General features: G+C 46.9%; 1 protein-coding gene across 1 annotated transcript in view; it reads right to left on the bottom strand.

The window, feature by feature from the left end:
* LOC143803906 (troponin I, slow skeletal muscle-like) overlaps positions 1 to 13,744 on the bottom strand; it is a 137,666-nt gene that overhangs the window by 68,073 nt on the left and 55,849 nt on the right. Inside the window, exon 5 of the mRNA XM_077281665.1 lies at positions 13,618 to 13,707. Within this exon, the coding sequence (XP_077137780.1) occupies positions 13,618 to 13,707 (90 nt within the window). The remainder of the gene's footprint in view (positions 1 to 13,617; positions 13,708 to 13,744) is intronic.

Below are 13,744 nucleotides of genomic sequence, written 5' to 3'. Positions count from 1 at the left end.
GATCTTCCGGCTACCGGTATTCTGCGATTCAACGTGGAGGAAGCCTCTCTCTCCAACTCTTAACTCTCCTTTGCTTCTCTTCCTCCTTCATGCTGTATACAAACTGTTCTGTTCCTTTTTTTCCTTTCCAGTAGCTGCAGCACCTCACGTGGCTCCACGGCCCCTCTGTCTTCCTGACTCTCTCTGTCTGCTCCCTCTCTCTGTGACAGACTACCCTAACTTCCCCCTCAAGTCAGAATATATATAGGGGAGCCACCCACAATCTGGATCAAAGCTCCGCCTTCTGGCCTGGAGTAAAAACATGATGCATGTTTGTGAATACCTGATAAAGGGATCCTTCCTCTCTTCCAAGCATGACATCACTCTCCCAGTGAGGAAAACAATGCCACTGTAACAACCGGTTACCTGGGGCGTTACACCTCCCCTTTACGTTTCTCCTCCATACTGTGTTACGTAACTACCCACCTCCCCATTCTCCATTGCAGAAGACACGCCCACTTTCCCAACCATCAGTAGATTTGGGCGAGTTTGGGGTGTTCTCGACCTTGTTTATTTCGGGGTCACTAATCTCGCAGCTTATTCCGTGACCAAAGTACCTGCCTTCGAGCACTTGGTACCATTTCCTCTGTACCCTTATCCATGCCTTGGTGACTATGTCACGCTGACAAGCCGTGGTCCGCCCCGGCAACTCTGAGCATACATCCGTACCACGTTGCACCCGAACCCGAGCCTCCCGTCGCTATTATCTAGCGAGAGCTCTATCCATTTGACCCTGAACCCTGGCCACATCCTTGGCCGGTGCCAGAGGGTTCCTTGTGCCTACATCCCTAGTCGCCTCCGTGACCACACACTCCCAGTTCCTCCAGGCTTTCTTTCTATTAGTGCTTTTCTTTTACCTGCATCTCTGCATGGGACCCTGGAACTGAGCTGTCCTGAAGTTACCAGGGGACATTTCCAGCTCAGGGTTCAGTGGGGTCTCCATGACATCTCCTGCCACAACATCTAGGGGGAACCTATTGGGGTTAGACTCTGTCCCTAGGTTGGCGACCCCCATGGCAGGTATCCCTGACTTGGGATCTTCAGGTTCTATGCCAGGAACAATATTTACTTTGAGAGGGTTGACTCTGGTCTCCCACAGAGTCCAGAACAGGGGCAAGTCTCTTCCCAACACAGCCCCATATGGAAGGGTCTTCACCACTCCCACCACATGTTTAATGTCCCCACATGATGCATAAAAATTAATTTTCTTGTTCGAGTACTCCCGAATTTCCTCATGGTTTCCCACCACCTCCACTTTCCATCCTTTGGGGTTGCCCCTGGCAATAAGGGACACATGGACCAAAGGTACTTTGCACCCCGAGAGCCTCTGTTTGGTACCCACTCACAAGTACCTGGCACAGCTAGGGTTCGGTGTCGGCAGAACAGACTGGCAGGGCATACACAGACATACAGTGAGTATAGCTGCAGTCCATGGGTTCAGATATCAAGGGGCAGTTGACAGCAACATGTCCGAGTCCCCGGCACCGCCAACACTTAATCGCTGTGGCATGGCTATACCTTGGAGCCGCTTTAGGGGAAACAGGACTCGGATTACCCCCTTATCACGGGATCGGGTCTGGTTAGCCTCAACAGTGGTTTGTGGACTTTTTCCATGTTCCTTTACACAGTCCTGAGTGGCTGTATAACACTCAATCCATTTTACCAGCTGATCCAGAGTGCCCAAGTCCACTTGCCCCACTCAGCACTGCATGGCGGCCAGCAGAGCCCTCACCAGCAGGTGGACCACCACCCTCTCTACCATCTGGGCCGGGGTCAAAGTCTCAGGCTGGAGCCATTCTTCCTCCTACTGCAATAAGTCATTCGCCTGAGACCTGGCGGGACGAGTCACTACAAAGGACCACTGGTACACCCTATGATTGCCCCTTACCTTAGGGGTCTCTTCTTTACACCACTGCTTGGCCCTCTCCTTGGGGCCTCCTCATTACACTGTTGGTCACCCCTCACCTTAGGGGTCTCCTCTTGCAGAGCCACCGTCTGCTGCTGCAGGCCCAGTAGCTCCTGCTGCTGCCTCTGCAACTGCAGTGCCTCTTGCTGCTGCAGTACCTCTTGCTCGTGCTGCTGCTGCATAAGGACCAACTGCTTCAAAAGCTCCTCTATTTCTCCCAGCAGACTTGCTCACCGACATGCAGCATGTTTTGGGGCATGCCTCAGTTCACACTGCCCCGCATTCTCCAGCCATGTAGTGCAGCGATAGCACACTTATGCAGGGATGATGCAGTGACCAAGCAAAGTTCAAAACAAAACGTCTCTTTAATGTTCAACTCATATAAACACAGCATACGATCCTGTGGATCGCAGCCGGGCACATATCCTCTGGATTAGGCCGGAATCACACTAGCGTATAATATGGACAAGTGCTATGCGAGAAAAAAATCGCATAGCACTCGGACCAGTATTAAACTATGGGGAAACTCAAATCACCATTTTTTTTCTCGTCCGTATTGTACGTGCGAGAGAAATTGCAGCATGCTGCGATTTCCCACGTATGTCGGCCGAGTTTCGCCAATGCAAGTCTATGGGTGCGACAAAAAAAAAATTGCACACCATACGGCTCATCAATGTGACTTGCGAGAAATCCGCAAGCATTGGCCAGGTGACAGGAAATTGCCTCAGCCATTTTTCAGGACGCTTTGACATGCTAATTACCCTGGCAAGCTCAAGAAAAAGCCACCACCACAACTCCACAGAGTCCAACAAGATGGCCAGACACATTAATGTTGAGCTTTTGATCGCTCTGGTGCAGGAGAGGCCAGAAATTGGGATGTACATGACGCACATTATTCAGACAGTGCTCGCAAGGATGCAGCATGGAAGTGGATCTGCAGCCAAATGTTTCAAACTTAGGCTGCTTTTACACTTGCCGTGGTTTTTCTTCCCGTTATTGCGGCCCCAATAGATTTCTATGGGGCTGCACAAACGGGCCGCAATAATTCCATGGAGCGCCGTACACTGTATGGCTGTGAGGGCCATATTTACGGCCGTGAAAAAATATTGAGCCTGCTCGATATTTTTCATGGCTTACGGACCCGGCCCCCATTGAAAATCAATGGGGCCACAAAAACAATGGAAGCTTGTTTTGCGGTGCACCGTGAATACCGTTTTTCCAGATCGCCGTTTGTTTCCCTTACTTTTCCCAACTATTCTAAACCAGAAAAACAGCAATCCGCAAGATTTTTGAGGCCTGTCTTTGCGGCAGACCGTGAAAATTACGGCAATACGGCCCGCAAAAAAAGGGCCGCAAAAATCATGACAAGTGTAAAAGAAGCCTAATGAAGAAAGTACACCTGAAGTGCAGCAGGAAATGAGTAAGTACAATCCAAAAAATAAAACATTTTAAAATTTTAAATGAAGCAACAAATGAACCTACCATCATCATATGTGATGTTGTGATTACTATCCTGCCTGTTTAACATTTTACACTTGTTAAGTAGCATGTCACAATAGCCTGTTACCTACATTTTCCTATGCAGACACTGTGTTCCAAATGTCAAACATTTCTTGTGTTACTTTGCAGTGTGTGATGTCACTAGACGGTGGTGCAGCTGCCATGACCAGTTCCGCCGTGAGTGGCAGCAGCAGTCTAGGAGTGGGGCAGAGGGCACAAAGAAGCGAAAATATCTTTATTATGATCCCTTAAATTTTCTTGCTCCTGTTATGGATCTCCATCCATAAGTGCATGCAGCACCACACCACACATTTGACACGTGGCCTTATGGTACAATAGTAATTTTTTTTTTCCATGAAAACCAGAACTGAATCAAACCTTACTGAGTGGGAGACTTCATTGGACTCCGAAGTCCAAGTCAACCTTGTTGGTGAAGGGGAAAAAGTGGCTGGACCATCTTCCAAACCATCAACAAGCCACTAACCACCACCACCAGCACGGTCTTCTGCAGGACACGAGGCAACTCAAGAAGAGGATGACTATGGGCACAGTAGCAGTCCAACACTTCCACTTGATACGTCCCGCACTCCAATGATGACGGCGAGGAGGCATATTCACAGAGGCTTGCATGCTATCTATGCAAAATTCCCCGTGAAGTGTGTTAGTGGGCCAGAGGTGAACTCCAAATAGTTATTGATGCATGCACCCTACCCAGTAACCCAACCTGGGTCTTGGCATACCTTGAAAGATTACAACTGTCGAGACAAAACCAACTCCAAATGCCTGGAATACCTGAGGAGCCAGCAAGATCAGTGAGTGAACCCCCTCCCACACACAATCCCGCCCTCCCACCACATTACCACACACAATCCCGCCCCCACCACATTACCACACAGAATCCCGCCCCCACGCCATTACCACACAGAATCCCGCCCCCCACCACATTACTACACAATCCTGCCCCCACCCCATTACCACACACAATCCCCCCCACCCCATTACCACACACAATAATTACCACACACAATCCCGCCCCCCCACCCCATTACCACACACAATCGCGCCCCCCACCCCATTACTACACATAATCCCGCCCCCCACCACATTATCACACATTATCCCGCCCCCCACCACATCACCACACATAATCTGGCCCCCCCAACACATCACCACACATAATATCCACCCCCCACCCCATTACCACACATAATCCCGCCCCCCACCACATCACCACACATAATCCCGCCCCCCACCACATCACCACAGATAATCCCGCCCCCCACCACATCACCACACATAATCCCACCCCCCACAACATTACTACACATAATCCCGCCCCCCACCACATTATCACACATTATCCTGCCCCCCACCACATCACCACACATAATCCCACCCCCCCACCATAACACCACACATAATCCCACCCCCCCACCATAACACCACACATAATCCCACCCCCCACCACATCACCACACATAATCCCACCCTCCACCACATTATCACACATAATCCCGCCCCCCACCACATTACCACACAATCCCGAACCCAACAACACATAATCCCGCCCCCCACCACATTACCACACACAATCCTGCCCCCACCACATTACCACACACAATCCCACCCCCACCACATCACCACACACAATCCCACCCCCCACCACATTACCACACACAATCCCACCCCCACCACATCACCACGCATAATCCCGCCCCCACAGCCCATTACCACACATAATCCCCCCACCACATCACCACAATAATCCCGCCCCCCCACCACATTACTACACATAATAAGGCTCCGTCCCCACACATTACCACACGAGGCTCCGTCCCCCCACATTACCACACGAGGCTCCGTCCCCACACACTACCACACGAGGCTCCATCCTCACACATTACCACACGAGGCTCCGTCCCCACACATTACCACACGAGGCTTCGTCCCCACACATTACCACACGAGGCTTCGTCCCCACACATTACCACATGAGGCTCTGTCCCCCCACATTAGAGGCTCCGTCCCCACACATCACCACACGAGGCTCCGTCCTCACACATTACCAAACGAGGCTCCATCCCCACACATTACCACACGAGGCTCCGTCCCCACACATTACCACACGAGGCTCCGTCCCCACACATTAACACATAAGGCTTCGTCCCCCCACATTACCACACGAGGCTCCATCCCCACACATTACCACACGAGGCTCCATCCTCACCCATTACCACACGAGGCTCCATCCCCACACATTACCACATGAGGCTCCGTCACCACACATTACCACACGAGGCTCCATCCCCACACATTACCACACGAGGCTCCGTCCCCGAAATTTTAACTTTATTTATGTTTCGTTATGAAATTTGTTTAGATGCTGGAATGAATAAAAAACGCACATCTTACTGAATCCAGTTTATTTTTGATTTTACACTGTAAATAAAATGTATTATTAGTATTATTCAGATTTTTAATGATTATTATTGTTATTAACTTCATTTTAAGTTAATTTACCACCTGTATATGTGCTATTGAATGTTGTCATTATTTACTTTAGTTTAATCACAAGCAGCGTTAATTAGATAGCAATGAACGTGCCGAGCGTTAGCTGGCTGGAAACAGCTAGTATCATCATAGACACTGCATTGTCTTGCCATGGAGTATATCCCTCCTGTGAATTGAAACAAAATAATTAGTCAACACATTCCGCACTTTAAGTCCAGAGGGCTGAAGATGTGGATGATGTACATGTGTAGTAGCCATGACATTATTACCATCCGCAACATCATCACCATCATTTGCAGTACTGTCTTGAATTCTGGTGAAGCTGTGAAGAACTACACAGGCTTTTACAACCTCATTCACATTCCCTTCACTCAGTTGAATAGCTGATTGCAGAACCTGCCATTTGGCACAGAGAATGCCAAACTCACACTGAACCAGGCGTCATGCGCAGGATAGGCGGTAATTAAATATTCTGCGCCGTGGTCCAGGGTTCTACATGGATAGAGCCTCATGAAGCTCCTGGTTAATTGAAAGGCCTCATGCGCAACCATCAGATAAGGCACTGCTTCCAGTGTAGACCCTGGTAGCTGACATGGGGATGGGAGGTCCAACTCATTATTGCGCAGCTGCCAACCCACTATGGAAGAATTGAAGACTCTGGAGTCTCCTGTTCTTCCATAGGCCCCAAAATCTACAATGATAAACCTGCAGGTGCTGTCAACCAGGCCCAACAGCACTATAGAAAAATATTCTTAGTAAGTATAATATTGGGAGCCTGAGTTCGGCGGCTTACGTACACACATATGCTTCCCATCCAGGGATCCAATGCAGTTTGGAAGACTGGCACGTCTCCTCAAATCCACGGGCTATCAGCAGCCAGTCTTGTTTTTTGGGCTCAGGCATTACTGATTGATGCAGTCGGGACCAAATTTCTGAGCACGTAGAACCGACAATGCCTGAGATGGTGGCTTTGCCTATTAAGAACTCAAGATGCAGTGTCGCATAAGACAGCCCAGTAATCTAGAAGAAACCAAAAATTATCAAAAATTAGAATTGGACATATCCATGCATCATTTAGGAGTTTAGGACACCATAAAATTTATGGAGAATGCAAACAAAGCCCAGGCTCAACAAGTGACATCAGTATACAATGCCTAGGGAACATGTTTCAAATACAAACAGCAAGGAATGTGAAAGGCCAAATGTTTTTGAAATAATATTCTAATAAAAGGGACCAAACCATTCACAGAAAAGGAAGGGAACAGTGTATTTAGCAAATAACCACATAAAAAAGACGCAACATAGAGGTTTTTTACATACCGTAAAGTAAGTAAAGCTGCTCCTCGGCTGAAATAGACTTGCGCATCACGGTGTCCTTGTAGGTCGCACAGTCTCCAGAAGAATGTCAAATGTGGGCATGCTGATAATACAATACTGGTAGACCTTGTCAGGATGGCTGCGTAGTGAAGCATACAGATGGTGGAAATGCCCTTTAGTCAGCCGTCACCTCAAAGCGGATGTACCCATATTCTTCTCCACGTCCTCGGATCCACACTCACTGGGTAAGGCTCCGCAAAACGCTGGTTCAAAACCCAGTGTAAAGGAATCGGCGCAGCAGTGTTGAAGTTAAGGCGATGTGACATGTTGCACACAAAGCAACAATAGCAAAACACCAACAACTACTGTAATGCAAAGCTAGGAGGAGGGGACTGATTTTGGAGCAAATAAAAAGGGTTCCTGATTATTTTCTAATGAAGTTCACGCCATGGATCCATAATTTGCTCATTTTGCAAGTATGCAACAAAATCCCTACACATGGATACTTAGATGCAAGGAAATCGCATTATCGCATCGAAAACGGTTTACATACAGATCACCATACGGAGAACATTTGCGCAATTTTTTTATACGTTGAGTGTGAGTCCGGCCCCACAGTCACTAAACACTCCTGTCCACCTCTGACCGGTTGCCGTGGGAGACTGCACCACTGTGATAATGTCTCTTTACTCACAGGACAAGACAGCACACGATATCCTCCAGTTTGCAGCAGGGAACCATATCCTCCAGTTCACAGTCACTAAATAAGCCATTCCTCCTCTGACCAGTTACCGTCGACGACTGCACAACTGCTACATACACCAGCTCACAGCCACCCCAGAAATGGCGCATCTCTAAGATGCACTAATTCCGGCACTTAGCCTCTCTCTTCCCACTGCCCTGTAGCGGTGGCATATGGGATAATAGTTGGGGGTCGATGCCACCTTTGAATTGTAAGGTGACATCAAGCCAGCTTAGTAATGGAGAGACGTCAATAAGATACCTATCCATTACTAATCCTATAGTTGTGAAAGGGTTAAATAAAGACAACACCAGAATAAAGTATTTTAATGAAATAAAACACAACACAGTTTTGCCACCTTTATTGCTCTGCCAATCCATGTGATGCCCTCGATCTCATGCAAAAAAAGAAAAAATTATAAACCAACACAAATACTCCCTGGTCCAACTCAGTCCGTTTAATAACGACTGTCCCACGACGATCTTCCCTATAGAGAAGTCACATCAGGAGATGTGACTGATCTATAGGCCTCCAGTGAAACACTGACAGGAGACAATGGCTCCTGGAGTGTTATCAATGAGAGTTCAATGGGCTCTCACTTTACGGCACTGCTGTGTGAGAATTTTCCCATGCAGCGGTGCTGCAAGTGACAGTATGAACTCTGCACTCACGGCAGCGGAGGGATACAGTGTGGAAGATTACCTCCAGTCACTGTATCCCTGGAGCCCCTGGAGAGAGGTCGCATCTGCCGATGTGACAGTTCTCCACGGGAGATCATCATGGGACACTCGTTATTAAATGGATTACATCGGATCAGGGAGCATCCTGTTGGTTTATTATTTTTATTTTTTTTTACAGGTGATCGAGGGCTTCGGGGACTAGGTGTATGGTGATTATATACTGTATGATGTATGCACTGTATGTACTGTATGTGTATATGTTAACACAAAAAAGAGGAGCAGAAACGTCCACAATACCATAATTATATATAAAAATATGAAATTTTATTAATTGTACAAATATAACAATGTATCAATACAAACAATATTACAAAAATGCACTTATGTGCTGTATGCACTATACATACAATGGAGGACAATGAGGAGGAGATATAACGGTAGCCAAGTTAGGGGGGGATATTACAATACGTCCTGAGGGCAAACAACATGAACCAATGCCAAATCACTAGGAGGATCCACAGGGTTACCCGTAACGTGAGTAGCAGTATATATATATTCAGACTAGCCGCATAAGTAACATCTCACAATTTTCAAAGGTTCATGCTTACCCATAACAGTCATCAGGGACAACACCCCCACCTCTCTCAGCACCCCCGGACGCGCGTTTCGCGTTCTAGTTTTTTCAACAGGGTCTGTTTATAACCAGTCTCATTGTGTTTAAATAGTGATAAAACCGGAAGTGGCGCCGGAAAAGCGGCGCATGCGCGCTGACATCCCAGGCGCGTCATCACCAGGGCTGTCACAGCAGGAGGCCCGCTTCGAGAAACAGTCCGCCATCCTCACTGAATGTTTCAATGCACGGGGGTACAGCCGCCGGTGTATCAGGGCAGGGTATGGACAGGCCAAGTCAACACAAAGGGAGGATCTACTGTTGCAGCCTAAGAAATTTGGATCAGACAGTGGATCCGGGGTTAGATTCATTTCTACCTCTAATTGCCAGTGGAACCGTATCCGGGAAATATTTTATAGACACTGGCCTGTGCTACAGACCGATGGTGTCTTGGCCTCACATCTGACAGAGTGCCCCCTAGTGACACAGCGAAGGGGAAAAAACTTGAAAGATAATTTGGTGAGGAGTCACTATACAGCGAAAAACAAAAACTTCTTTGACGTGAGTAGTCCAAGACAGGGATGTTTTCCCTGTGGTTCATGTGTCGCGTGTCCGAACATCCTCAGATGTGGGACCTTTAAGACCTCAGATGGGAGCAGGGAATTTAAGATACGAGAATTTATCTCATATAACACAACATTTGTGATATATTATGCTACATGTCCCTGCTCCCTGATCTATATTGGTCTCATCTCTAGAGAATTGAAAGTTCGGACACGCGAACATGTACGAGACATCTTGGCTGCTAAGGAAGTGGTGGATGTGTCTAGTTTGAAGACTCTACCTAGACATTTTTGGACATTTCACGGATCAGATCCTCGAGGCTTAAAAGTAAGAGGTATAGACAGGATACATGGAGGGATCAGGGGTGGCAATATGACTAAAATACTGGCACAATGTGAGTGCAAATGGATTGTCACCCTTGATACCCTTGCTCCTAAAGGACTGAATGAGAAGCTGAGCTTCAACCCTTTCCTGTAACCACTCCCGCCCTATAATACCATACGATACTCTGTGCACCACTTTTTTGGTTGTTTCGGCGAGCCTGTGTGACATTAGATCAACCGTAGATTTCTGATAGATCTGTCTCTCTTCTCTCTCTAAAGTGAATTTATCCACCATTCTTTTTAATATATTTTTGTATTAATTGTCTTGTGTGTCTTTTTAATTCCAGTATGTATTCCCTATATGACCATGGCCTTGGATACAACATAGGCTGCGCTGGATCTCTCTTCCCCCACATATGGAAATTATAAAGAAATAAGAAGTTTCTGCTTATTCTTGTTCATCATTTATGTTCACTACGATATAATGTGCACCAATCACATTATTACTTGTTGCACATGTCACTTTAATTCTTGTGATTTGTACATTGCACCTGCTTATATTGAAATGTATATATTTTATATTTATGATTGTAGCCTTTCACATTGCATATTGCTATATATGGGTGGGTTAAGTATGTTGCTTTGTATATATATATATATATATTACTCACAGTTTTGCATGAGAGATTCCTTCCATATAATGACTCCATTTGGGAATTTGTAGCAATTTTATCACTACAAATATGGCCGCTGCCGTGGTCTTCTAGAGAATGGCTGCCGGTGGTGCGCATGCCCGCTGCCATCCACTGTGCTCGTCTCTCACTATGGCTATCATTATCAGCTGGACGTGCATGTCATTGGACGTCCTACGGCGGGGTTCCGCCCCTTTGCACGCCTTGCTGTGACGGCCCTGGTGATGACGCGACCGGGATGTCACCGCGCATGCGCCGCTTTTAAGGCGCCACTTCGGGTTTTATCACTATTTAAACACAATGAGACTGGTTATAAACAGACCCTGTTGAAAAAGCTAGAACGCGAAACGCGCGTCCGGGGGTGCTGAGAGAGGTGGGGGTGTTGTCCCTGATGACCGTTATGGGTAAGCATGAACCTTTGAAAATTGTGAGATGTTACTTATGCGGCTAGTCTGAATATATATACTGCTACTCACGTTACTGGTAACCCTGTGGATCCTCCTGGTGATTTGGCATTGGTTCATGTTGTTTGCCCTCAGGATGTATTGTAATATCCCCCCCTAATTTGGCTACCGTTATATCTCCTCCTCATTGTCATCCATTGTATGTATATTGCATACAGCACATATGTGCATTTTTGTAATATTGTTTGTATTGATACATTGTTATATTTGTACTATTAATAAAATGTCATATTTGTATATATAATTATGGTATTGTGGACGTTTCTGCTCCGCTTTTTTGTGTTAATCTCAATTTGGAGTTGTCCTGGTGATTTGGCTCCCTTTGGGTGCTTTGGGAGAGCTAGTTTTATCTGCTCTCGGTTACAACACACACTGGTGCTTCATGATTGTGGTATTAAATGTATGTGTATATGTGTGTATGTGTGGGTTTTTTTTACACAGTAGCTGGATGATGGGACTACTACTGTCCCACCATCCGGCTAGCTGTCACTGTAGCAGGTATAGCCGGATGGGACTAGTTGTCCCATCGGACAATACCTGCCTTCATACAGCCCCCCCCCACACACACACACACAGCCCCGCATACCCTCGCAGACCCCTGCAGACTCACACAGACACACAAACACCCGCACACAGACACGCACATCTTCTCTGCACACACACAGTCTCCACTCACACACACAGTCTCCGCCCACACTCCGCCCACACACTCTTCCTCCTCCCGATCTGCAGCATTTCTCGCAGGCAACTCCGCTGCAAATCTGCAGATCTTTTTCAAACCTGCAAAAAGAATTGACATGCTGCAGAAAATAAGGCACTGCAAATCCGCACATTTCCGCAGCATGTGCACACCAATTGTCAATTTCCCATTGACTAACATTGCTTGTGCACTACACTGCGGATTTGATGCAATTCCGCGTGTACAAAAACGCTGCGGATCAAAATCCACAACGTGTGCACATGGCCTCACAGGCCCTGTAGTGGCCAAATAGTTTGCTGTTTTAGGAGTGAATATTTGTATGGCATGTATGGCAGATATTACGGGGAAATAGAAGCATTGCTGAAAGCACATCCCACATATCGCTCAGATTTCCATTCATTACATTAGACTGTATAATACAGCAGCTTTAGCAGTATAGGAAATGTATACACTTATTTGTCATCAAATCTATATATATAAGAGCCATCGTGATTACTCGCTAATCCCGCCCCCTGCACAGTAGCTCCACCCCCACACATCACCACACATAATCCCACCCCCACCCCATTATTACACACAATCCCGCCCCCCTCCACATTACCACACATAATCCCACCCCCCACCACATTACCACACACAATCCCTCCCCCCACCACATTACCACACACAATCCCACCCCCACCACATTACCACACACACAATCCTGCCCCCCACCACATTACCACACACAATCCCGCCCCCCCACCACATTGCCACACATAATCCCGTCCCCCACCACATTACCACACATAATCCCCCCACCACATTACCACACTATCCCACCCCCCCACCACATTACCACACACAATCCCGCCCCCCCACCACATTACCACACATAATCCCGCCCCCCACCATATTGCCACACATAATCCCACCCTCCACATTACCACATGAGGCTCCGTCCCCACATATTACCACATGAGGCTCCATCCCCCCACATTACCACACGAGGCTCTGTCCCCACACATTACCACATGAAACTCTGTCCCCACACATTACCACACGAGGCTCCGTCCCCATACATTACCACATGAGGTTCTGTCCCCACACATTACCATACGAGGCTCCGGCCCTCCACATTACCACACGAGGCTCCGTCCCCACACATTACCACACGAGGCTCCGTCCTCACACATTACCACAGGAGGCTCTGTCCCCACACATTACCACACGATGGTCCGTCCTCACATATTACCATACAAGGCTCCGTCCCTCCACATTACCACACGAATCCAGTTTGCTTTTTATTTTACACTGTGAATAAAATGTATTAGTATTATTCTGATTTTTAATTATTATTGTTATTAACTTCATTTTAAATTAATTTACCACCTGCGTAAGCACTATTGAATGTTGTCATTATTTACTTTAGTTTAATCACTAGCAGGATTAATTAGATAGCAATGAGCATGCCGAGTGTTAGCTGGCTGGAAACAGCTAGTATGAATTATATATATACATGCTTTGATGAAGACTCAGTCAGACTGTTTTTCGTTATGTTTTGTTTTCATTTTTACAAACTTAGATTACCTCTCTTGTATTATGAAGAACTCTTGCTTCAATGTCATATCTTTCCTCATCAACAATTCCAACTTTCAGATGGAGTTCTTTGCAAAATTCCTATAACATGAAATCTTATTTAATAGTGGTCTATCTA

Source organism: Ranitomeya variabilis, chromosome 2 (assembly GCF_051348905.1).
Source record: "Ranitomeya variabilis isolate aRanVar5 chromosome 2, aRanVar5.hap1, whole genome shotgun sequence".
Lineage (NCBI taxonomy): Eukaryota > Metazoa > Chordata > Amphibia > Anura > Dendrobatidae > Ranitomeya > Ranitomeya variabilis.
The sequence above is the reverse complement of the archived record's forward strand: the minus strand, read 5'-3'. Positions and strand labels throughout refer to the sequence as shown.